Raw genomic sequence first — 24,725 nt, 5'->3', positions numbered from 1 at the left:
CAGTCCCAAGAGCAAGGACATTTTCCACCATCCCAGCCCTGTCCAACCTGGCCTTGGGCACTGCCAGGGGCAGCCACAGCCACAGATCAAACACAATCAATCTTATTAAACACAATAAATAAACAATACATTTTCATGTGTTTAATCCAAGCATCCAAAGATTGGGGAGATCAGGAGGTTCAGATCCTCAGCCTCCAGTTTAGTGCAAGGGGATTTTGGGGCAATGTTCTCATGGAACCATGGAATGCTTTGGGTTGGAATAGACCCAAAAACTCCTCCAGTGCCATGGCAGGGACCCTTCCACCATCCCAGCCCTGTCCAACATGACCTTGGACATTTCCAGGGATCCAGGGGCAGCCCCAGCTGCTCTGGGAAATCTGTTTAATGTGTTTAATCCCAAATGTTCAAAAATTGGGGAGCTCAGGAGTTTCAGCTCCTCACCTCCCCAGTTTAGGTGCAAGGGGATTTTTGGTGGGGGGGAATTCTCTTGTTCTCATGGAACCATGGAATTGTTTGGGTTTAAAACTCATCCAGTCCCACGGCAGGGCCACCTTCCACCATCCCAGGGGGCTCCCAAGTGTCCAACCTGGCCCTGGGCACTGCCAGGGGCAGCCACAGCCACAGATCAAACACAATCAATCTTATTAAACACAATAAATAAACAATACATTTTCATGTGTTTAATCCAAGCATCTCCCCAAAGATTGGGGAGCTCAGGAGGTTCAGATCTTCATCCCACCCAGTTTAGTGCAAGGGGATTTTTGGGCAACGTTCTCATGGAACCATGGAATGGTTTGGGTTTAAAACTCATCTAGTCCCATGGCAGGGACCCCTTCCACCATCCCAGGGGCTCCCAAGTGTCCAACCTGGCCCTGGGCACTGCCAGGGGCAGCCACAGCCACAGATCAAACACAATCAATCTTATTAAACACAAGAAATAAACAATACATTTTCATGTGTTTAATCCAAGCATCTCCCCAAAGATTGGGGAGCTCAGGAGGTTCAGATCTTCATCCCACCCAGTTTAGTGCAAGGGGATTTTTGGGCAATGTTCTCATGGAACCATGGAATGGTTTGGGTTGGAATAGACCCAAAAACTCCTCCAGTGCCATGGCAGGGACCCTTCCACCATCCCAGCCCTGTCCAACCTGGCCTTGGGCACTGCCAGGGGCAGCCACAGCCACAGATCAAACACAATCAATCTGCTTCATGTGTTTAATCCAAGCATCCAAAGATTGGGGAGATCAGGAGGTTCAGATCCTCACCCCCCAGTTCAGGTGCAAGGGGATTTTTGGGCAATGGAACCATGGAAGGCTTTGGGTTGGAATAGACCCAAAAACTCCGCCAGTGCCATGGCAGGGACCCTTCCACCATCCCAGCCCTGTCCAACATGACCTTGGACATTTCCAGGGATCCAGGGGCAGCCCCAGCTGCTCTGGGAAATCTGTTTAATGTGTTTAATCCCAAATGTTCAAAAATTGGGGAGCTCAGGAGTTTCAGCTCCTCACCCCCCCAGTTTAGGTGCAAGGGGATTTTTGGTGGGGGGGAATTCTCTTGTTCTCATGGAACCATGGAATGGTTTGGGTTGGAATAGACCCAAAAACTCATCCAGTCCCAAGAGCAAGGACATTTTCCACCATCCCAGCCCTGTCCAACCTGGCCTTGGGCACTGCCAGGGGCAGCCACAGCCACAGATCAAACACAATCAATCTTATTAAACACAATAAATAAACAATACATTTTCATGTGTTTAATCCAAGCATCCAAAGATTGGGGAGATCAGGAGGTTCAGATCCTCAGCCCCCAGTTTAGTGCAAGGGGATTTTGGGGCAATGTTCTCATGGAACCATGGAATGGTTTGGGTTGGAATAGACCCAAAAACTCCTCCAGTGCCATGGCAGGGACCCTTCCACCATCCCAGCCCTGTCCAAGCTGGCCTTGGCCATTTCCAGGGATGGAGCTGCTTTAGCCCAGGCTGCTGCTATGTATAAACCCAACAATTTCCAATCCAAATCTCCCAGACATCTCCTTGCTAGGCTGTCATTTCCCTTAAAAAGGGCCAACCCACATCCCAGGTGTTTAATGAATAAAGGTGACACCCAAAGGACAAAACAGCTCCTCAAGGATCTGCTGCCATCCAAACAATGCCAGGGCAGCAAGGGAACCTTGCAGCAAAAAGGGGAAGAAAATGATGAATTTTCTGCCCTGATGTTGCATCACTCCAGCCACCAGCACAGTGAGGGGTGGCTGTCACTGAGCTTGGGACAGTTTTTGCCCAGATCCTGCAGAGTTTTGATCCCACACCCAGCAGATCCAGGCTCTCTGCCCATTTCCTGGCAGAACCACCTCATCTGTGCCACACTGAGCAGTGCCAGGGACAATTTCACGTGGACACATCAAGACAGGACACAGGAATAGGTTTAAATGAGAAGATGAGAGATTTAAATTCGATTTTGGGAAGGAATTGTTCCCTGTGAGGGTGGAGAGACCCAGGCACAGGGTGTCCCATCCCAAGGCCAGGTTGGACAGGGTTTGGAGCAGCCTGGGATGGTGGAAGGGGCATGGCAGGGGTGGGATGGGAGGAGTTTTAAGATCCCTTCCAACCCAAACAATTCCATGATTATAGAGCACAAAGTTTGGAGGAGCAGGAACAGAATTCCCCCCTGCAGATCCTGCCCTGTTGGGGAACATTTACAAATCTTTGTTTTCAGCAGAAAGGGAAGGGAAAAGGAAAAGGGAAAAGGGAAAAGGGAAAAGGGAAAAGGGAAAAGGGAAAAGGGAAAAGGGAAAAGGGAAAAGGGAAAAGGGAAAAGGGAAAAGGGAAAAGGGAAAAGGGAAAAGGGAAAAGGGAAAAGGGAAAAGGGGAAGGGAAAAGGGAAAAGGGGAAGGGAAAAGGGGAAGGGAAAAGGGGAAGGGAAAAGGGGAAGGGAAAAGGGGAAGGGAAAAGGGGAAGGGAAAAGGGGAAGGGAAAAGGGAAAAGGGAAAGGGGAAGGGAAAAGGGGAAGGGAAAAGGGAAAAGGGAAAGGGGAAAAGGGAAAGGGGAAAAGGGAAAGGGAAGGGGAAGGGGAAAAGGGAAAAGGGAAAAGGGAAGGGGAAAGGGAAAAGGGAAAAGGGAAAAGGGAAAGGGGAAAGGGGAAAGGGGAAAGGGGAAAGGGGAAAGGGGAAAGGGGAAAGGGAAAAGGGAAAAGGGAAAAGGGAAAAGGGAAAAGGGAAAAGGGAAAAGGGAAAAGGGAAAAGGGAAGGGGAAAGGGAAAAGGGAAAAGGGAAAAGGGAAAAGGGAAAGGGGAAAGGGGAAAGGGGAAAGGGAAAAGGGAAAAGGGAAAGGGGAAAGGGGAAAGGGGAAAGGGGAAAGGGGAAAGGGGAAAGGGGAAAGGGGAAAGGGGAAAGAGGAAAGAGGAAAGAGGAAAGGGAAAAGGGAAAAGGGAAAAGGGAAAAGGGAAAAGGGAAAAGGGAAAGGTGGCAAACAGAACAAAAAGAACCAATTGAATTGTCCAATCCCATGAAGAAAAATGGCTCAGAGCTTTCAGAAGAGTGGCCTGAGCTGCCAGGACAGTTTTTCTCCTTGGTGGCTGCCACAGAGGCTTTTCCAAAGAAGAAATCAGGACAGAAAGAAATGCTCCTACCTGAGGGCCTGGGGGGTGTTAAAATTTGGCCGAGGCTCTGTAAGAGCATCTCCATCTTCTGGCCTTTCATCTTTCATGCTGGAGAAGCCCATCTCACCCTGGAACTGGCAGAGACAGGAGCAGCTCAGCAGGAGGAAGCTCAAGGAAGAAATTTAACTTGGGCTAATCAAGCTTATGATGATCTGCTCAGCACAGAGCTTCCCTTCCTCAGGAAATCCCTGCAGGCCCTCAGGAAATCCCTGCAGGCCCTCAGGAAATCCCTGCAGACCCTCAGGAAATCCCTGCAGATCCTCAGGAAATCCCTGCAGGCCCTCAGGAAATCCCTGCAGGCCCTCAGGAAATCCCTGCAGGCCCTCAGGAAATCCCTGCAGGCCCTCAGGAAATCCCTGCAGATCTTCAACCCTGGAAATCCCTGCAGATCTTCAACCCTGGAAATCCCTGCAGACCCTCAGGAAATCCCTGCAGATCTTCAGGATACCCCTGCAGGCCTTCATTTCACAGACCTTCACTTGAGGAAATCCCTGCAGGGCCTCAGGAAATCCCTACAGACCATCAGGAAATCCCTACAGATCTTCAACCCTGGAAATCCCTGCAGATCTTCACCCCAAGAAATCCCTGCAGATCTTCACCCCAGGAAATCCTGCAGAGCCTCAGGAAATCCCTACAAATCTTCACTTGAGGAAAACCCTGCAGACTTTCACTCCAGGAAATCCCTGCAGAGCTTTTCTTCAGGATATCCCTGCAGATCTTCATTTCACAGACCTTCACTTCAGGAAATCCCAACAGACCCTCAGGAAATCCCTACAAATCTTCACTTCAGCAAATCCCTGCAAATCTTCAGGAAATCCCTACAAATCTTCAGGAAATCCCTACAAATCCTCAGGAAATCCCTACAAATCTTCACTCCAGAAAATCCCTGAAGATCTTCACTTTAGGAAATCCCTGCAGACCCTTCAGGAAATCCCTACAGAGCTTCCCTTCAGGCAATCCCTGCAGACATTCACTTCAGGAAATCCTTACAGATCTTCCCTTCAGGAAATCCCTACAAATCTTCCCTTCAGGAAATCCCTGCAGACCCTCAGGAAAACCCTGCAGATCCTTCCCTTCAGGATATCCCTGCAGACCTTCACTTCAGGAAATCCCTGCAGATTTTCACTTTAGGAAATCCCTGCAAATCTTCAGGATATCCCTGCAGACCTTCACTTCAGGAAATCCCAACAGACCCTCAGGAAATCCCTACAGATCTTCCCAGCCCCTCACTTCAGGCAATCCCTGCAGATTTTCACTTCCCACACCCTCACTTGAGGCAATCCCTGCAGATTTTCACTTCCCACACCCTCACTTGAGGCAATCCCTGCAGATTTTCACTTCCCAGCCCCTCACTTCAGGCAATCCCTGCAGATTTTCACTTCCCAGCCCCTCACTTCAGGCAATCCCTGCAGATTTTCACTTCCCACACCCTCACTTGAGGCAATCCCTGCAGATTTTCACTTCCCACACCCTCACTTGAGGCAATCCCTGCAGATTTTCACTTCCCACACCCTCACTTGAGGCAATCCCTGCAGATTTTCACTTCCCACACCCTCACTTGAGGCAATCCCTGCAGATTTTCACTTCCCACACCCTCACTTGAGGCAATCCCTGCAGATTTTCACTTCCCACACCCTCACTTCAGGCAATCCCTGCAGCCATTCCCTTCCTAAGGCTGAAAATGAGCCAGCAGTGGCAGAGGAGCCCCTGGCACACGCCCAGCCCTGAGCCACCCCTGCAGGTGCCATGTCCCAGCTGCCAGCTCTGCCTTTGTGCCAGTTTGTCACTTACTGTCTCAAACAGCTCCTCCATCAGCTCATTCACTTCCTTTTCTGCAAGTAAAATTAAAAGGGATTATGAAGATGTCTTTTCCAAGAAACACTCAGCAATCCTGTCACAATATCAGCTCAATTGAGGGATTCCTCTCACAAAGGGAAATCCTCCTCCTGCAAACAGAGGACCAAAAAAGAAAGGCCCCTGATAATTCCTTTTTTAATGCTGGGCCCAAAAAAACCTCTTGAGCTGAGATTGTCTGGATTCTAAAATATCACACAAAAACTCATTTTCATGATTAAATTTAAAGTTATGTAAATCTGCAGTAAGACCTAAAGCAAGTGTGGCTTTTTGCAAAGCCAGGAAGTGATATGTTTATAAAACTAAGCTGAAGTCTGTGAGGACTTTAAAATCTAATTCAATCCAATCACAAGGCAAGCACTGCAGTGTGAACTGCCTGAAGCTTTCAGAATTATTCCTGAATTAATATTTATTCTGAAATAAACAATTTCAGAATTATTACAGAATTATTATTCAGTATTATCACCTAATTTCAGGTTTTATTATTGTCACCTAAATATTGTTCCTCAGGCTGTGCTGCACCTGAGCTCAGCAGTTCAGCCCAGATCCTCCCATGCACTCCCAGAGAGCCAAAAGCTGATCAAAGCAGCCTGCAGATCTTTATTTAATACCCTGCACCACAACAGTCCTTGCCACAGAACACTTTCCTAGGAATTACTACTGCCAACAAGACAGGAGGGGGGATTGCTGGGGAACTCACTGGTGATTCTCACAGCACGGTCATTCCTGAAATCTTCAGTGTCTGGTTCATCCAGATCTTCCAGGAAATTGTACTCAGGGTCATCATCATCATCAGCTTCATCTGCAAAGGAGCAGGTTTGGAACAGGTTTTGTCATCACCCTGCCCCAGCAGCAAGCCAGGAGCTTTATTTGTTCACTGGAATTCCTGCTGGAAATGAACTGTATTTATGGAAACAATGAACTGGAAATGAACTGTATTTATGGAAACAACAACAAACCCATGCTCCTCTCCAACTGAGCTGCCAGGACCCTGAGCCACAACCATTCCCATCCTGAAAAGCTGCCTTGAGTCGCTGGGACCTGAGTTTCAGCTACATTTAGAAAGAGTCCAGTAGTGTCATTTCAGTTTCTGGTTTATATTCAATTTACACAACTGTGCAACCAGGAAATACAGGAGAAAAGGAGGTCAGGCCCCAGAGCTTGTTCCTGTTTCTTCTCAAAAATAAAAGAACATTTTCTACCCAAAAAAACCCCAAAAAGTGAATGTGGCCCAAACAAGGAGTACAACACACTGGGATTCAGGTGCACCAGGGGTTAAATCCACCACTTCCCTTTGTGGTTCCTGTCATATTTACAGGATATCACAGAAATAGTTACAAGTGAGACACCTGAAGTTGAAACACTCTCACAAAGGGCAAGATGAGGAAAGCTGATTGCAAGACTCATGCAAGGCATTGAAAAATGAATGGTTGCAGCCAAAAATAGAAATAAATAAATAAATAAATAAATAAATAAATAAAAATATAATATAAATATATAAATATAAATATATAAAATTATATAAATATAAATATATAAAATATAAATATAAATGTAAATATAAATATAAATAAATAAAATATATATGTATACATTAAAAAAACAAAGGTGCAGGTTTTCAACAGAGAATCATGGAATGGCTTGGGTGGGAAGGAACCTTGGAACACAAGTCCTGTGAGCAACAACTGAGGGAGAAAAGGAGACTCAGGGGTGACCTTATCACTCTCTACAACTTCTTGAGAAATGGTTGGAGTCAGGTGGGGTTGGTTTCTTTCTCCAAGAACTGACAGAATGAGAGGATGCAGCCTTAAGCTGCATCAAGGAAAATTTAGGTTGGATATTAGGAAAAATATCTTCCAACCCAGTGATTCTGTGAATTCTGTGAAAAAAGATTGGTAAAAAATTCTTCAAGCTTGATTGACAGAAGACAAACAAACCCTTCCTGGGATTTTCAGCCCAGCCAAGCAAGCCCAACCCCAAAAATATTCCAATCCTGCCACAGAAAGGCTGAAAAAATTCTGCAATGGGCTGAGCTGGTGGAGCCACCATCCCTGGATGTGCTTAAACAAACCTGGATGTGGCAATTTTAACACAAATTCAGGGTGTTTGTCACACCTGTGACCCTTCCAGCTCCACCTCTGGCAGGTACCTTCATTCTCCACATTCAGGACCAAGTTCTGCTAAAGTTCTGCTCAAGTTCTGCAATGGGCTGAGCTGGTGGAGCCACCATCCCTGGATGTGTCTGAACAAGCCTGGATGTGGCAATTTTCACACAAATTCATGTTAATATTCATGTTTTTCACACCTGTGACCCCTCCAGCTCCACCTCTACCAGGTACCTTCATTCTCCACATCATCATTCAGGACCAAGTTCTGATAAGATTCTGCAATGGCCTCAGGGAGCTGGTGGAGCCACCATCCCTGGATGTGTTTAAAAAATGGCCAAGGATGTGACAATTTTCACACAAATTCATGGTGTTTTTCACACCAGTGGCCCTCCCAAGCTCTACCAGGTACCTTCATTCTCCACATCATCATTCAGGACCAAGTTCTGCTCAAGTTCTGCAATTGCCTGCTCAGGGAGCTGGTGGAGCCACCATCCCTGGCTGTGTTTAAAAAACTGCCAAGGATGTGGCAATTTTCACACAAATTCATGTTAATTTTCATGTTTTTCACACCTGTGACCCCTCCAGCTCCACCTCTACCAGGTACCTCCATTCTCCACATCATCATCCAGGACCAAGCTCTGATAAGATTCTGCAATGGCCTCAGGGAGGTGGTAGAGCCACCATCCCTGGATGTGTTTAAACAAACCTGGATGTGTTTAAACAAGCCTGGCTGTGGCAATTTTCACACAAATTCATGGTGTTTGTCACACCTATGGCCATCCCAAGCTCTGGCAGGTACCTCCATTCTCCACATCATCATTCATGACCAAGTTCTGCTCAAGTTCTGCTCAAGTTCTGACCAAGTTCTGCAATGACCTCAGGGAGCTGGTGGAGCCACCATCCCTGGCTGTGTCTAAACAAGCCTGGCTGTGGCAATTTTCACACAAATTCAGGGTGTTTTTCACACCAGTGACCCTCCCAAGCTCTACCAGGTACCTTCATTCTCCACATCATCGTTCAGGACCAAGTTCTGCTCAAGTTCTGCTCAAGTTCTGCAATGGCCTCAGGGAGGTGGTGGCATCACCATCCCTGGCTGTGTCTGAACAAGCCTGGCTGTGGCAATTTTCACACAAATTCATGGTGTTTTTCACACCAGTGACCCTCCCAAGCTCTACCAGGTACCTCCATTTTCCACATCATCGTTCAGGACCAAGTTCTGCTCAAGTTCTGACCAAGTTCTGCAATGGCCTCGGGGAGGTGGTGGAGCCACCATCCCTGGATGTGTTTAAAAAATTGCCAAGGATGTGGCAATTTTCACACAAATTCAGGGTGTTTGTCACACCTGTGACCCTTCCAGCTCCACCTCTGGCAGGTACCTCCATTCTCCACATCATCGTTCAGGACCAAGTTCTGCTCAAGTTCTGCTCAAGTTCTGCAATGGCCTCAGGGAGGTGGTGGCATCACCATCCCTGGCTGTGTCTGAACAAGCCTGGCTGTGGCAATTTTCACACAAATTCATGCTGCTTGTCACACCAGTGGCCCTCCCAAGCTCTGGCAGGTACCTTCATTCTCCACATCATCGTTCATGAGCCCCCTGAGCCACCTCTCCCACTCCTCGTCGTCGCCCGTGCTGGGCTCGTACATGTCGGGGGTGATGTCGGGCGCGCGCAGCTCGGCCTCCAGCTGCCCCAGGGGAACGTCCTTCAGGGGCCTCTTGGAGCGCGTCCTGAAGGCGATCAGGCTGTCCTCCAGGGGCTGCAGGCACAAACACAACAGTCCTGGGCTGTTCAGGCCAGAAAAAGCCGCAGAGAGGCGGGGAAAAATAATGATGAAGTCCTAGGGAAAACCCACAATGTACCCCCCCAAGAATGTGCCAGAGAAAGCCCAGAACATCCCAGGAAAAAGCCCAGGAAAAAGCCCACAAAGTCCCTCCAGAACGTGCCAGAGAAAGCCCAGAACATCCCAGGAAAAAAACCCACAAAGTCCCTCCAGAATGTCCCAGAGAAAGCCCAGAACATCCCAGGAAAAAAACCCACAAAGTCCCTCCAGAATGTCCCCAAAAAAAACCCCCAGAACAAACCCCAGAATGTCCCAGAGAAAGCCCAGAACATTCCAGAAAAAAAAAAAACAACACAAAAAAAAAAAAAAAGCCCAAAAAAAAAAAAGCCCACAAAGTCCCTCCGGAATGAGCCAGAGAAAGCCCAGAACATCCCAGGAAAAAACCCACAAAGTCCCCCCAGAACGTCCCTGAAAAAAAACCCAGAACAAACCCCAGAATGTCCCAGGAAAAAGCCCAGAACATCCCAGGAAAAAAACACCACGAAGTGCCCCAAAAAAGTCCCAGAAAAAGGTGAGAATGTCCCAGGAGAAAACCCAGAACGTCCCAGAAGAAAGTCCCAGGAAAAAAACCACAAAGTTCCAGGAAAAAAACCCAGAACATCCCAAGAAAAAACCCAGAACATCCCAGGAAAAAAACCCCACAAAGCGCCCCCAAAAAGTCCCAGAAAAAGCCAAGAATGTCCCAGGAAAAAGCCCAGAACGTCCCAGAAGAAACCCCAGAATATCCCCTCACAAAGTCCCAGGAAAAAACACACAAAGTTCCAGGAAAAAACCCCAGAACATCCCAGGAAAAAACCCAGAATGTCCCAGGAAAAAACCCACAAAGAGCCCACAAAAGTCCCAGAAAAAGCCGAGAATGTCCCAGGAAAAAACCCAGAACGTCCCAGAAGAAACCTCAGAAGATCCCCCCACAAAGTCGCAGAAAAAAACCCACAAATTTCCCCCAGAACATCCCTGAAAAAACCCCAGAAAAAACCCCAGAACATCCCAGGAAAAAGCCCAGAACATCCCAGGAAAAAAACCCACAAAGTGCCCCCAAAAAGTCCCAGAAAAAGCCCAGAATGTCCCGGGAAGAAAACCCAGAACATCCCCCCACAAAGTCCCAGGAAAAAACTCCAGAATGTCCCAAGAAAAAGCCCAGAATGTCTCAGGAAAAAACCCACAAAGTGCCCCCAAAAAGTCCCAGTAAAAGCCGAGAATGTCCCAGGAAAAAACTCAGAACGTCCCAGAAGAAACCCCAGAATATCCCCTCACAAAGTCCCAGGAAAAAACCCACAAAGTTCCAGGAAAAAACACCAGAACATCCCAGGAAAAAAACCCATAAAGACCCAGGAAAAAAACCCACAAAGAGCCCACAAAAAGTCCCAGAAAAAGCCGAGAATGTCCCAGGAAAAAACTCAGAACATCCCAGGAAAAAAAACCCAGAACGTCCCCTCACAAAGTTCCGGGAAAAAACCCACAAAGTCCCCCCAGAACGTCCCTGAAAAAAACCCAGAACAAACCCCAGAATGTCCCAGGAAAAAGCCCAGAACATCCCAGGAAAAAAACACCACAAAGTGCCCCAAAAAAGTCCCAGAAAAAGGTGAGAATGTCCCAGGAGAAAACCCAGAACGTCCCAGAAGAAAGTCCCAGGAAAAAAACCACAAAGTTCCAGGAAAAAAAACCCAGAACATCCCAAGAAAAAACCCAGAACATCCCAGGAAAAAAACCCACAAAGTGCCCCCAAAAAGTCCCAGAAAAAGCCAAGAATGTCCCAGGAAAAAACTCAGAACATCCCCCTCAGAAAGTCCCAGGAAAAAACCCTCAAAATTCCAGGAAAAAACCTCAGAACATCCCAAGAAAAAACCCAGAACATCCCAGGAAAAAAACCCCACAAAGTGCCCCCAAAAAGTCCCAGAAAAAGCCGAGAACGTCCCAGGAAAAAACTCAGAACGTCCCGGAAGAAACCCCAGAATATCCCCTCACAAAGTCCCAGGAAAAAACCCACAAAGTTCCAGGAAAAAACCCCAGAACATCCCAGGAAAAAACCCAGAATGTCCCAGGAAAAAAACCACAAAGAGCCCACAAAAAGTCCCAGAAAAAGCCGAGAATGTCCCAGGAAAAAACTCAGAACATCCCAGGAAAAAAAACCCAGAACGTCCCCTCACAAAGTTCCGGGAAAAAACCCACAAAGTCCCCCCAGAACATCCCTGAAAAAAACCCAGAACAAACCCCAGAATGTCCCAGGAAAAACCCCAGAACATCCCAGGAAAAAACCCACAAAGTGCCCCCAAAAATTCCCAGAAAAAGCCGAGAATGTCCCAGGAAAAAACTCAGAACATCCCCCTCAGAAAGTCCCAGGAAAAACCCCACAAAATTCCAGGAAAAAACCCCAGAACATCCCAAGAAAAAACCCAGAACATCCCAGGAAAAAAACCCACAAAGTGCCCCCAAAAAGTCCCAGAAAAAGCCGAGAATGTCCCAGGAAAAAACTCAGAACGTCCCAGAAGAAACCCCAGAATATCCCCTCACAAAGTCCCAGGAAAAAACCCACAAAGTTCCAGGAAAAAACACCAGAACATCCCAGGAAAAAAACCCATAAAGACCCAGGAAAAAACCCACAAAGAGCCCACAAAAAGTCCCAGAAAAAGCCGAGAATGTCCCAGGAAAAAACTCAGAACATCCCAGGAAAAAAAACCCAGAACGTCCCCTCACAAAGTTCCGGGAAAAAACCCACAAAGTCCCCCCAGAACGTCCCTGAAAAAAACCCAGAACAAACCCCAGAATGTCCCAGGAAAAAGCCCAGAACATCCCAGGAAAAAAACCCCACAAAGTGCCCCAAAAAAGTCCCAGAAAAAGGTGAGAATGTCCCAGGAGAAAACCCAGAACGTCCCAGAAGAAAGTCCCAGGAAAAAAACCACAAAGTTCCAGGAAAAAAACCCAGAACATCCCAAGAAAAAACCCAGAACATCCCAGGAAAAAAACCCACAAAGTGCCCCCAAAAAGTCCCAGAAAAAGCCGAGAATGTCCCAGGAAAAAACTCAGAACGTCCCAGAAGAAACCCCAGAATATCCCCTCACAAAGTCCCAGGAAAAAACCCACAAAGTTCCAGGAAAAAACACCAGAACATCCCAGGAAAAAAACCCATAAAGACCCAGGAAAAAACCCACAAAGAGCCCACAAAAGTCCCAGAAAAAGCCGAGAATGTCCCAGGAAAAAACTCAGAACATCCCAGGAAAAAAAACCCAGAACTTTGTCCCCTCACAAAGTTCTGGGAAAAAACCCACAAAGTCCCCCCAGAACATCCCTGAAAAAAACCCAGAACAAACGCCAGAACATCCCAGGAAAAACCCCAGAACATCCCAGGAAAAAACCCACAAAGTGCCCCCAAAAATTCCCAGAAAAAGCCGAGAATGTCCCAGGAAAAAACTCAGAACATCCCCCTCAGAAAGTCCCAGGAAAAACCCCACAAAATTCCAGGAAAAAACCCCAGAACATCCCAAGAAAAAACCCAGAACATCCCAGGAAAAAAACCCACAAAGTGCCCCCAAAAAGTCCCAGAAAAAGCCGAGAATGTCCCAGGAAAAAACTCAGAACATCCCAGGAAAAAAAACCCAGAACTTTGTCCCCTCACAAAGTTCCGGGAAAAAACCCACAAAGTCCCCCCAGAACGTCCCTGAAAAAAACCCAGAAGAAACCCCAGAACATCGCAGGAAAAAAACCCACAAAGTGCCCCCAAAAATTCCCATGAAAAGCCAAGAATGTCCCAGGAAAAAACTCAGAACGTCCCCTCACAAAGTCCCAGGAAAAAAACCCCAAACATCTGAAGAAAAAACCCAGAATGTCCCAGGAAAAAAGCCCAGGAAAAAAAAAAAATAGAAAAAGCTTCGAAAAGAGCCGAGAAAAAAAAAAAAACCACCAAAAAAAGAAAAAAAAGAAAAAAAAAGAAAAAAAAAAAAGGGAAAAAAAAGGAAAAAAAAGGAAAAAAAAGGAAAAAAAAAAGGAAAAAAAAGGAAAAAAAAAGGAAAAAAAAAGAAAAAAAAGGAAAAAAGGGAAAAAAAAAGAAAAAAGGGAAAAAAAGGGAAAAAAAGGGAAAAAAAGGGAAAAAAGGGAAAAAAGGGAAAAAAGGGAAAAAAGGGAAAAAAAGGGAAAAAAAGGAAAAAAAGGAAAAAAAGGAAAAAAAGGAAAAAAAGGAAAAAAAGGAAAAAAAGGGAAAAAAAGGGAAAAAAAGGGAAAAAAAGGGAAAAAAAGGGAAAAAAAGGAAAAAAAAAGGAAAAAGGAAAGAAAAGGAAAAAGGAAAGAAAAGGAAAGAAAAGGAAAGAAAAGGAAAGAAAAGGAAAGAAAAGGAAAGAAAAGGAAAGAAAAGGAAAGAAAAGGAAAGAAAAGGAAAGAAAAGGAAAGAAAAGGAAAGAAAAGGAAAGAAAAGGAAAGAAAAGGAAAGAAAAGGAAAGAAAGGAAAAAAAAGGAAAAAAAAGGAAAAAAAAGGAAAGAAAAGGAAAAAAAAGGAAAGGAAAGAAAGGAAAAAAAGGAAAAAAGGGAAAAAAAAAGGAAAAAAAAGGAAAAAAAAAAGGAAAAAAAAGGAAAAGCCCCCCACAAAAATAAAAAACAAAGAAAAAAGAGAAAAAAACCAAAAACCAAAAAACAAACAAACAAAAAAAAACCCCAAAAAAACCAAAAACCCCCCAAAAGCCCCGGAAATCAAGGCAGAAAGTCTCCTCCCGCCCATGGCACTGTCCCCAGCCCAGGCTGCCATACCTGGTAGGAGTCCATGCACACAGGGCTCGAGGCCAGCTCCTCATCCACGGCGTGCAGCTTCTCCATGAAGGCGCTGTCCTTGCTCTGCTTGGGTTTGGGAGGCGGGGGAGGACCCATGGGCACCACCTCAGCACTGATGTGCCTCACAACGGGTGGGGGCAGCACCTCCAGCTAATGGAAAAAGGGTTCAAAGGTTTTATTCAGGACAGAAATTTCCAAGGATAGAGTAAATGGCTCCCATTTCTGATCAAGGATGTGGGATTTTCCAACTTCAATTCACTTTGCTTTTCAAACAATTACAAAAATATGAAGATTTTCTGCAAAGGAGACATTTGGAAGATTTGAGTCTCAGTCTCAGCATTACCACAGCTGATAAACCTGAACACCAATTAAAATCCTCCCAGAAACAAACTCATGGTGAGTAGAATGTGGGAATATCAGTATAATATTGCTGGTTTTCATCTCACTGTCAGCTCCCAGGGGCTTTCTGATTCTTGTTTCCTGATCATACTAAGGTCCTAATTAAACCAGGGTTTGCTTATCCTGGGAAATAAGAATAATACAAATAAAATTTAACTGTGACAATTAATACATTTAATATAGCTAGGAAAAAACTATGGATTTGTGTGATTTAATATGCATTCAGAAGGTAATTTCTTGAAATTCAGATCTTGGTCCAAAACTAAGTAAAGCTACTGATGGAAATCAATGAATTTGGAATCTAGATCCTTACGTCTGGAGAAGGAGGGAGTGCACCCACCACTCCCTCTGCCTGTGCACAGCCACACAAACACCTTCATGCTGTTACCAAACTCATTTTCTGCTCCTAAGCCAAGCACAGGAAGCCATTCTTCTGCACTGCTCAGAAATCAGCAGGAAAATAATCATTATCTAAGGAACTGACAACAGTTTCCACAGCCAGAACTTTATTTCAGATCCAGCCCTTCTGCAAGGAAACGTGGCAGTGGGACCCCAAATCCACCTGGCAGCTGGAATGTCCCCACAACTTCAGAAATTGATTTTTTGGGGGGGTTTGGATGAATAAATTAGGAACAATGGTTTGCTCCAGCTTTACCTCACAGAGGGTCCCTCCCTCCTCATCAGAGGAGCGCCTGGTCCTGGACCTCTTGGCTCCACGAGGAGAAGAAGCTGTGCTCTCCACATCACTCTCCAGCAAGCTCTGCAGGGCAAAAGTGCCAAAACCACTCTCAAAAACCATCTCAAAACCCAAAACACTCTCAAAAGCCATCGTGCCACAATCAATACCTGCCCCAAATAACATTTCAAAGCCTCTCTTGCAGCCAAATGAATAGCAGAGCACTGAAGAATGATTGCTGGAAGATTTCAAGTATCCATGTGTTAAAATCAATTGTGTTTTCCTGCCTCAGACACAGAGCTCTGGGCTGAACACACGAGCTGCATTTACCTCTTCTGCAGTCTCATCCTCCTCTTCATCATCAGGCTGGTATTCTTCATCAGAGGAATCATCTTCCTCCAGGGGAATGTCCACAAACTGAGGGGGCTGCACACAAGAGAAAGAGGGTGACCACTGCTAACAGCAGCAGGAGGAGCTGCACAGTCAGATCAAACATTTCAAAGTGAGGAAACACCCTGAAGCTCAGAAAGGAAAATCCTGAAGAAAGCAAAGAAATAAAATTGCTGAAAGATTGGTAAAGGAAAGCCCAGGTGCAAGAACAGGCACAGATAATTCAGTATTTATAGGATGGAATGGCATGAGCAGCTCAGAGATGGTTTCAGTACAAGTCTGCCCTCCAGAAGATCTCAGCCTCTGCAGGAAGCTCCAGAACGATCTCCCCTTTCCCAGCAAGAATTCACTCACCTTCACCTCGTTTGCCTTCTTAATTGGAGAAATATTCCATGTTGGAATCACCTGGGGACAGCAAAAACACTTGGGCTGTGTCACACAGGCAGGGTCAGTGTCCCCTGAGCTCGGTCTGCAAGAGGCCAGAGCTCAAAGAAAGCCTTCAGCTGTGCCATGGGATGTCCAGGAGTGAATCCAGGACAATGACACCGGGAGCTCACTGCCCTTGCCAAGCCTCGCCTGGCTCTGTGCTGCTCAACTCAAATTAATCATTTTTCTTAACACTGTTTTAATTGATTCTTTTCACTCCAAGACTCCAACCACATTTAGGCTCCTCTTAGAGGGGCACACACCAAAATCCCTGAGAGAACAACAGGACAGGCTGAGCTGGAAGGGACAAGGCTCATGAATCCACGCACAGACACCCAACAATCCCAGCCTGGGCATCCCTGGGAGCGCTGTCCAAACTTTCCTGGAATTCTGGGACCATTTCCTGGGAAGCCTGGGCTCCTCTGGGGGAAGAACCTTTCCCTCTGTCCAGCCCAAACCTCCCTGCCACAGCTCCAGCCACTCCCTGCCTGCTGTCCCTGTGACACAGAGCAGAGATTTACTCACCCCTCCTTTCTCCACCACCTCCTTCAGTTTGGAACGAGTCATTTTGGGCTCCTGAGAGTTGAAAACAACACAACAGCAACAAATTCACTCCTTTCCTTTGAGGACAGACTTTTCCCCAGCAACTCTTTACTATGAGTAAAGTTACTATGAGGAAAGTTACTGTGAGGAAAGTATAGCTTACTAGGAAGCTTTTCTCTTTTATAAAATTTATTGACTTTAAATTCACTGCCTTTAAATTAATTCCCTTTCAGACATCACCAGAGTGGCCTCAAAAAGAACTCCTCCTATTCCTGTTTTATAATTTACACTCAGACATTACTCACTCCACCCAGGTGGTAAATCTGGTCATTATTATACCAGGTAAATTATTTATTTTTTCTGCACATCCCATTATGGCCCAGGAAGGCCATGTGCATTTGGAACAAGTGATAAAACCAACTGAGCAAGTTTTTTACTTACAAACAAAGGAATATCTTCTGTCTCACTGATGGCTGCTTTCACCATGGCCACCACGTGTTCATTTGTGATCACTTCCTAAAGGAACACACAAAACCAGGATGTTCATCAAAGAGAAACAGAAAATGCAACAAGAATTGGAATAAACTACCTGGAAATACGATGGGGAAATACTCAGTGTACAACAGGCTTTGTAATGACACTGCTGCAAAAATGATTGTTCAGAGATCAGACAGCAAAATTGAAATTACTTCATTTCAAATAAATGAATTATTTTCGAATTTTTAAAATTTAAAATAATTAATTTAAAATTTAAATCACAGCAGTGATTGAAACATTTGCACTACATTCTCTGTGAATGCTCCCCAGAATAAATTCCCAGCAGAGAGAAAGAAAAGAGTCAAAACAAAAGCCCACACCAGTTTCCCTGATATCAGTAATCAGCCATGTCATGGAATCAGTAAAATGTGCTGATCCCAGTCACAAGAGAAATGCTGCTGTGAAGCTGCACCAGAAAACCTAAATCTTGATTCAACTTCAATTTTTAAGCACTCACAGGCTCCCAAATCTCTGGAGAAAGTATGGAATGTGTGAATCTCTGGAGAAAGTATGGAATAATATCCAGCCTTTAAAGCATTTCACTCCTACATTCCAGAAAATCTGGGAGAAACAGGGGAAGGCAGGAGAGCCACAGATCCCATTTTCTGCATGCCCCTAGGGCTCCAGGTGGCTGTGAGGAGCCTCCAGGCCTCCCCCAGCAGCACATGAGGGAGAAATGCATTGATTTGGGGCACTTGCACTGAATCCATTGGAGAATCTGCCTGAAAGAGCCATGGCAGTGCTCAGGCTGTTTGCCACAAAAAAGGGAAAGTGGCAGAGATTGCCTGGATTTGAACAATTCTGGCTGCAGGGAAAACAAAATTTTGATTTTTGATTCTAAAATCAAAAAAAATAAAATAAATACTATTGCTCTCCAGATCCCATTTTGGGATGAACTGAAAAGACACAACAGGGGTGCAGAGTTAGAGATTGACTCCTAAGCACAGATATTCTTCTGGCAGCTCCTCTCTGAGGGTTGTGTGGTGGACATGAACTAAAAGGGATGCATTTCTGTCAGCACCACTAACATTCCACCAGAATTTTAAGATGAAACAGCTCATTCAAAAAAGGAAACAAAGTTCACAGCCTACACCTGCTCACGTGGGCCCAGAATGAGCATTTTAATTCATTTATTCCTGCTGCTGCTCAGGAAAAGCAAAGGAGGGCCAGGTGTGAACCCAGGGAGTTGGGATCAACACCTGCTGGCAAAGCAGGCTCCAGGTGAGGGGCATGGACACCACAGGATCCCATCCTCACAGAGTTAGTTATTCACTGGATTCCCTCTTGATAGATTTAGTAGCAGAGATCAGGATGTGGGTGGCTTTTTTGGCTTCCTTTTTCTGCCTCTGTTGAGGTGGGGACTGAAGGCACTTGAGAGGACAGTTCATGTTCAGACTCAGGTGTTGATTATTTTTTACCTGTGTTACAGTCTCACAGCAGGGACTTCTGCACTCTTTCATTAACCAGGCACAAAATGGTTAAATATCTTTTGTTACAAAATCTTTTAAGGCTAAACTATCCAATTAAGGAATGACACCTAAATTATTTTCACTTTTAAACCAAGAACTGATCACTCAAAGTCCATAGGGTGGACTTTTCTGTCCAGTTACAAAATATCACCCAAACCCATGGAGAAGGGGGAGAAGAAGAAGGGGGAGAAGAAGAAGAAGAAGGGGGAGAAGAAGAAGAAGAAGGGGGAGAAGAAGAAGAAGAAGGGGGAGAAGAAGAAGAAGAAGGGGGAGAAGAAGAAGAAGAAGGGGGAGAAGAAGAAGAAGGGGGAGAAGAAGAAGAACGAGGGGGACAAGAAGAAGAAGAAGGGGGACAAGAAGAAGAAGAAGGGGGACAAGAAGAAGAAGAAGGGGGACAAGAAGAAGAAGAAGGGGGACAAGAAGAAGAAGAAGGGGGACAAGAAGAAGAACGAGGGGGACAAGAAGAAGAACGAGGGGGACAAGAAGAAGAACGAGGGGGACAAGAAGAAGAACGAGGGGGACAAGAAGAAGAACGAGGGGGACAAGAAGAAGAACGAGGGGGACAAGAAGAAGAACGAGGGGGACAAGAAGAACGAGGGGGACAAGAACAAGGGGGACAAGAAGAACAAGGGGGACAAGGATCAGCCTCCACCCTAAAGCCTCCATCTTGCTTTCTATATATTACTATATTCTAGAACCCCAAACCCTAAGTTTCCCAGCCTGTGACATCACACACTTCTAATCAAACTCCACACCCACAGTCCCAGTGCTATCAGTTAATATTGGAAGCTTCTCCACAGCCTCAGCTCAGATGCAGTGCTCTCCTGGGAGTCAGAATTTGTCAGCACAGAAAGTTTAAAACTCTCAGCATCCAGAACTCCAAGCAAGAATTCTGCTGACCAAGAAAGACGCACCCAAGAGCCAGCAGCCCTGGGCAGTGCCCACACTCACGTGCAGGATGTTCCTCACGTTGACCACGGTCAGGTTGTGCTGCTTGGCTCCATCTTCCAGGGTGCGGTCCAGGGACTCGTCCAGTTTGATGTCACAGGACAAGGAGCCCTCTTCTTCCTGGCTTTTCACTTCTCTTTTCCTTTTGCTTGCCTTCCTCCTCCTCTTCCTCCTCTCGACGTCCTCCCCGTCCTGCTCCTCTGAAAATCAGCAGAAACAGAATCTAAAAATCTCAGCCACTTCACATCCGAGAAGGAAGGGTTTGAAAATAAGCACAAAACAGAATTCTGCAAAAAACTTGCAAAGATTCCCCTTGCAAGACCCTTCTTTTAAAGATTCCCATTGCACAGGTTCCCATTGCACAGGTTCCCCTTGCAAAGATGGCTCTCCCTGCAAGATTCTCCTTGCAAAGATTCCCCTTGCAGGACCCTCCCTGCAGAGATTCCCCTTGCAGAGATTCCCCTTGCAGAGATTCCCCTTGCAGAGATTCCCCTTGCAAGACCCTTCTTGCAGAGATTCCCCTTGCAAAGATTCCCCTTGCAGGACCCTTCTTGCAGAGATTCCCCTTGCAGGACCCTCCCTGCAGAGATTCCCCTTGCAAAGATTCCCCCTGCAGGACCCTTCTTGCAGAGATTCCCCTTGCAAAGATTCCCCTTGCAGGACCCTCCCTGCAGAGATTCCCCTTGCAAGACCCTTCTGGCAAAGATTCCCCTTGCAGAGGTTCCCCTTGCAGAGATTCCCCTTGCAGGACCCTCCTTGCAGAGATTCCCCTTGCAGAGATTCCCCTTGCAAAGATTCCCCTTGCAAGACCCTCCTTGCAGAGATTCTCCTTGCAGAGATTCCCCTTGCAGAGATTCTCCTTGCAGAGATTCCCCTTGCAGGACCCTCCCTGCAGAGATTCCCCTTGCAAAGATTCCCCTTGCAAGACCCTCCTTGCAGAGATTCCCCTTGCAGAGATTCTCCTTGCAGAGATTCCCCTTGCAAGACCCTCCTTGCAGAGATTCCCCTTGCAGAGATTCCCCTTGCAGAGATTCTCCTTGCAAAGATTCCCCTTGCAAGACCCTTCTTGCAGAGATTCTCCTTGCAGAGATTCCCCTTGCAAGACCCTCCTTGCAGAGATTCCCCTTGCAGAGATTCTCCTTGCAGAGATTCCCCTTGCAAGACCCTCCTTGCAGAGATTCTCCTTGCAGAGATTCCCCTTGCAGAGATTCCCCTTGCAGAGATTCCCCTTGCAAGACCCTCCTTGCAGAGATTCCCCTTGCAGAGATTCCCCTTGCAGAGATTCTCCTTGCAAAGATTCCCCTTGCAAGACCCTTCTTTTAAAGATTCCCATTGCACAGGTTCCCATTGCACAGGTTCCCCTTGCAAAGATGGCTCTCCCTGCAAGATCCTCCTTGCAAAGATTCCCCTTGCAGGACCCTCCCTGCAGAGATTCCCCTTGCAAAGATTCCCCTTGCAGGACCCTTCTTGCAGAGATTCCCCTTGCAGAGATTCCCCTTGCAAGACCCTTCTTGCAGAGATTCCCCTTGCAGAGATTCCCCTTGCAGAGATTCCCCTTGCAGGACCCTTCTTGCAAAGATTCCCCTTGCAAGACCCTTCTTTTAAAGATTCCCATTGCACAGGTTCCCCTTGCAAAGATGGCTCTCCCTGCAAGATTCTCCTTGCAAAGATTCCCCTTGCAGGACCCTCCCTGCAGAGATTCCCCTTGCAAAGATTCCCCTTGCAGGACCCTTCTTGCAGAGATTCTCCTTGCAAAGATTCCCCTTGCAGGACCCTTCTTGCAGAGATTCCCCTTGCAAGACCCTTCTTTTAAAGATTCCCATTGCACAGGTTCCCATTGCACAGGTTCCCCTTGCAAAGATGGTTCTCCCTGCAAGATTCTCCCTGCAAAGATCATTCTCCTTGGAGAGGTTCCCCTTGCAAGGCCCTTCTTGCAGAGATTCTCCTTGCAAAGATTCCTGTGAAAAATGCACGTGTTTTATGATTGGCTTTTCACAAATATTCAAATGAATATTAGATGTGTTGTGTTAGAAAGTAATGCTGTGTTCATTCTCTTAAGTAGTGTGGTAAATAGAGTTTTAGGTTATAAAAATGGTTAAAATAGAAGCGATGCTATGTAAGATACTTTTTTTAAAGAAAGGACTTGCAGTGAGGTAGCAGCCACAGATTCAGCCACCTGAATCTTTCAGAGAAAGAGAATTTATTGCTCCATTATCAGGAGAAACGAACTTCTTCCTGCCTCAAAGGTGTTGTTAAGATTCAGAGGAAGAAGTTGGTGATGACCAGACAGAATCCTGTGTTTGAATGGAATTTATGCATCATGTATGAGGTGTATGAATATGCAACAGGCTGCTGTTTTTAAGGGTTAATCCTTTGTTAATGTGGGTCCTTTTTAGGGCTCATGCTGCCCAGAAAAAGGTACCTGGACATCCTAACTCTTTGTATTTATTGTCTCATATTGTCCTAATTCAATTTGTCCAAATTATTATTACTCTAATTATATTACTATTTTTACAACCATTCTATTACTATTAAACTTTTAAAATTTTAAAAACGAGTGACTGGCGTTTTTCACATTCCCCTTGCACAGGTTCCCCTTGCAAAGATGATTCTCCTTGCAAAGGTTCCCCTTGCAAAGATGATTCTCCTTGCAAAGATTCTCCTTGCACAGATTCTTGCAAGAAACAGCAGAATTTCCATCAGCTGAGGCAAGACCACTCAAACAGGAACAGCCATGAGAACTAAAAACTAAAAGAGTGATGGATGCAAGTTGTGCAGGACCTGAGTTACTTGAGCACATGAAGGTCGTGCAGCTGCCACCTCCTCCAGAATGATTTATAAAATGGCCTCAGCAGCCTTTTTACACCTTGAATAATGCTGTAAAACCTTTACACCTTTAATAATGCTGTAAAACTCCAGGTACCACAGAGCAAGAACAGGTTACAGTTTCCAGGAGTCAAAAAGTGTTTACCTACTCTGCTGAATCAGAGAAAGAAAAGATTCTTTATTTTCTCTGAAGCAGAGCGGTGATTTTTAGTAGCCAAAGATTGCAGAGATCAACTCCAGCAAGTTCCACTGAATTATGGAGGAGCACAAGATGAAAATTTTTAAAAAGCCCCTGAACCTACACAGCCCCCACCATCTTCCCAATTCCAGAGTTTGCTGTATCAGCCAGATTGATCCAAACCAGCCCCAAATCCCAATTGTCCTCATCCTTCTGCTGGGAGCACTCACCAGCCCTGGTGTTCTTGGGTGGCTTCATGGTGGTGGGGTTTCTGGCAGCAGAAACCTGCAGGGAGCTTCTCCCTGGAGACTCTGGCACTGGCCCAGGGTTCTCACTTGGATACAGATCCCTCTGAGAACTCACTTCCACCTCTGTGTACAGCTTAGGGATTTTCCCTGGAAACAGAACAGCCAGCTGCAGGCAGATACACCACAGAGCAAAGCTAACACACCAAAGCGAGTGCTACACTTTACAAATTAACTTTCCATTCATTTCCCATTGAATTCCCCATTCAAACACATCAAACCAACAGCCCCAGGTGTGATGCAGCTGCACAGGGCAGCAGCAGCTCCATCCTGCTGGGAACAGAGATCCCATTCCAGCTCTTTCAGCCTCACTGTCAGCTGGGCACAGCCCCGCTCAAACCCTCCCCTGTCACATCAGCCAAGTGCCAGAACCTGGGGATTTCTCCAAACCGTGGCTGAAGTCCCTGCTGTACAAGGGCTCCTGCCACAGGAGGAGCAGCACGGCCGGGGGTTCTTCCCAGCACACTTGGCTGCACCCTTGGGATGAGTTTTCATGGCCATCATGGGCTAAGGACCCCACATGGCTGCAGGGGTGGCTACAAACCCACCAAACCCTTCCCCTGCTGTTCTGGGCAGGAAACAACTGGGAACTGCCCCGTTCCACCTCCTTCCTTGACACCAACTCAGCTTTCAGTCAAATCGGGGAGCTCATCACAGCAGCACAAGAACCAGAGATGATTCTCACCGAGAATCACAGAAACCATCAAGTCTGAAGGGACCACAGAGGGTCACCTGTGCCACCTGTGGAGGCAGGGACATCCCAGGGCTGTTGCAGGTGGCTCTGCGATCCCCAGGCAGGGACATCCCAGGGCTGTTGCAGGTGGCTCTGGGATCCCCAGGCACGGAGGCTCCACAGCCTCTCTGGGCTCTGCTCAGGGCTGGCACTGCCCAGGGCAGCAGTTCTGCCTCCTGGCCAGGGGCAGCTCCTGGGCTCAGGCCCTGCCCGTGCCTCTGGGGCCATTGCTGGGCCTGGAGCAGAGCCTGGGGCTGCTCTGACCTCTGCACACAGGGACAGACTGGGACAGACAGACACACAGGGACAGACTGGGGGACACAGGGACAGACACAGGGACAGACAGACTGGGACACACACAGGGACACCCGTGGAAACCCAGAGACAGACAGGGACACCTGAGGACACTCACAGACACCCAGGGACAGACGGGGACACCCAGGGCTGAGGCCCCTCTCAGCTGGGATCCTCTCCTGGCTGAGCAGCCCCAGCTCCCTCAGCCTCTCCTTGTCTGAAAGGCTCCAATCCCCTCATCTCCGGGCTCACGGGGGCTCAGAAACACCCACGGACCCTTTCCCAAATAATCACGGAATGGTTCGTGTGGGGAGGGAACATAAATCCCATCCCATCCCACCCCTGGCACGGCAGGGACACCTTCCACCGTCCAGCCCAGCCTTGGACACTCCCAGGGATGATAAAACAGCGGGGAAAACCTCATTTTCATTTTAATCAGTAACACTTCCTTAGGAAAAAAAAAAAACCGAAACAAAATAAACACAGAATCCCAAGGCGCAAAGCCGCGGCCCCCCCGGTACCTTCCGCCGCCGGGCTGCCGGGCCCCGCGGGGAGCTCCTGCCCGGGGCTCAGGGCCGCCCTCACGGGGGCTTTCCTGCCGCTCTTCGGCGAGGCCTCCCCGGGCCCCCTCCCCGCGGGCCTGGCGGAGCCGCCTCCATCGGCAGCACCGGAGCCTCCGGGCAGCTCCGCGTCCTCCCCGCGCTCCCGGGGGCTGGGCGGCCCCGCCGCCGCCGCTCTGCGCTTCTTGCAGGGCAGCATCTTGAGCGCCATGGCCATGGCGGGGCCGCTCCG

The 24,725-nt window shown here is 47.0% G+C and overlaps 1 protein-coding gene across 3 annotated transcripts in view; it reads right to left on the bottom strand.

Annotated features, from left to right (window-relative positions):
• LOC136568359 (GON-4-like protein) overlaps positions 1 to 24,710 on the bottom strand; it is a 60,276-nt gene extending 35,566 nt beyond the window's left edge. For 2 of the 3 annotated variants that reach the window (XM_066568326.1, XM_066568327.1), the window contains exons 1-13: positions 24,455 to 24,710; positions 22,832 to 22,996; positions 19,601 to 19,797; positions 17,085 to 17,159; positions 16,626 to 16,676; positions 16,029 to 16,079; positions 15,615 to 15,710; positions 15,264 to 15,368; positions 14,189 to 14,359; positions 9,178 to 9,370; positions 6,208 to 6,309; positions 5,445 to 5,485; positions 3,624 to 3,727 (exon numbers count right to left, since the gene is read on the bottom strand). In XM_066568326.1, the coding sequence (XP_066424423.1) occupies positions 3,624 to 3,727; positions 5,445 to 5,485; positions 6,208 to 6,309; positions 9,178 to 9,370; positions 14,189 to 14,359; positions 15,264 to 15,368; positions 15,615 to 15,710; positions 16,029 to 16,079; positions 16,626 to 16,676; positions 17,085 to 17,159; positions 19,601 to 19,797; positions 22,832 to 22,996; positions 24,455 to 24,710 (1,607 nt within the window). Of the gene's footprint in view, positions 1 to 3,623; positions 3,728 to 5,444; positions 5,486 to 6,207; positions 6,310 to 7,846; positions 7,859 to 9,177; positions 9,371 to 14,188; positions 14,360 to 15,263; positions 15,369 to 15,614; positions 15,711 to 16,028; positions 16,080 to 16,625; positions 16,677 to 17,084; positions 17,160 to 19,600; positions 19,798 to 22,831; positions 22,997 to 24,454 lie in introns of those variants that run through there. The other variant, XM_066568328.1, reaches the window with a different exon arrangement.
• Between the last annotated feature and the right edge of the window lie 15 nt (positions 24,711 to 24,725).

The sequence above is a fragment of the Molothrus aeneus genome, chromosome 31 (assembly GCF_037042795.1).
Source record: "Molothrus aeneus isolate 106 chromosome 31, BPBGC_Maene_1.0, whole genome shotgun sequence".
NCBI lineage: Eukaryota > Metazoa > Chordata > Aves > Passeriformes > Icteridae > Molothrus > Molothrus aeneus.
The sequence above is the reverse complement of the archived record's forward strand: the minus strand, read 5'-3'. Positions and strand labels throughout refer to the sequence as shown.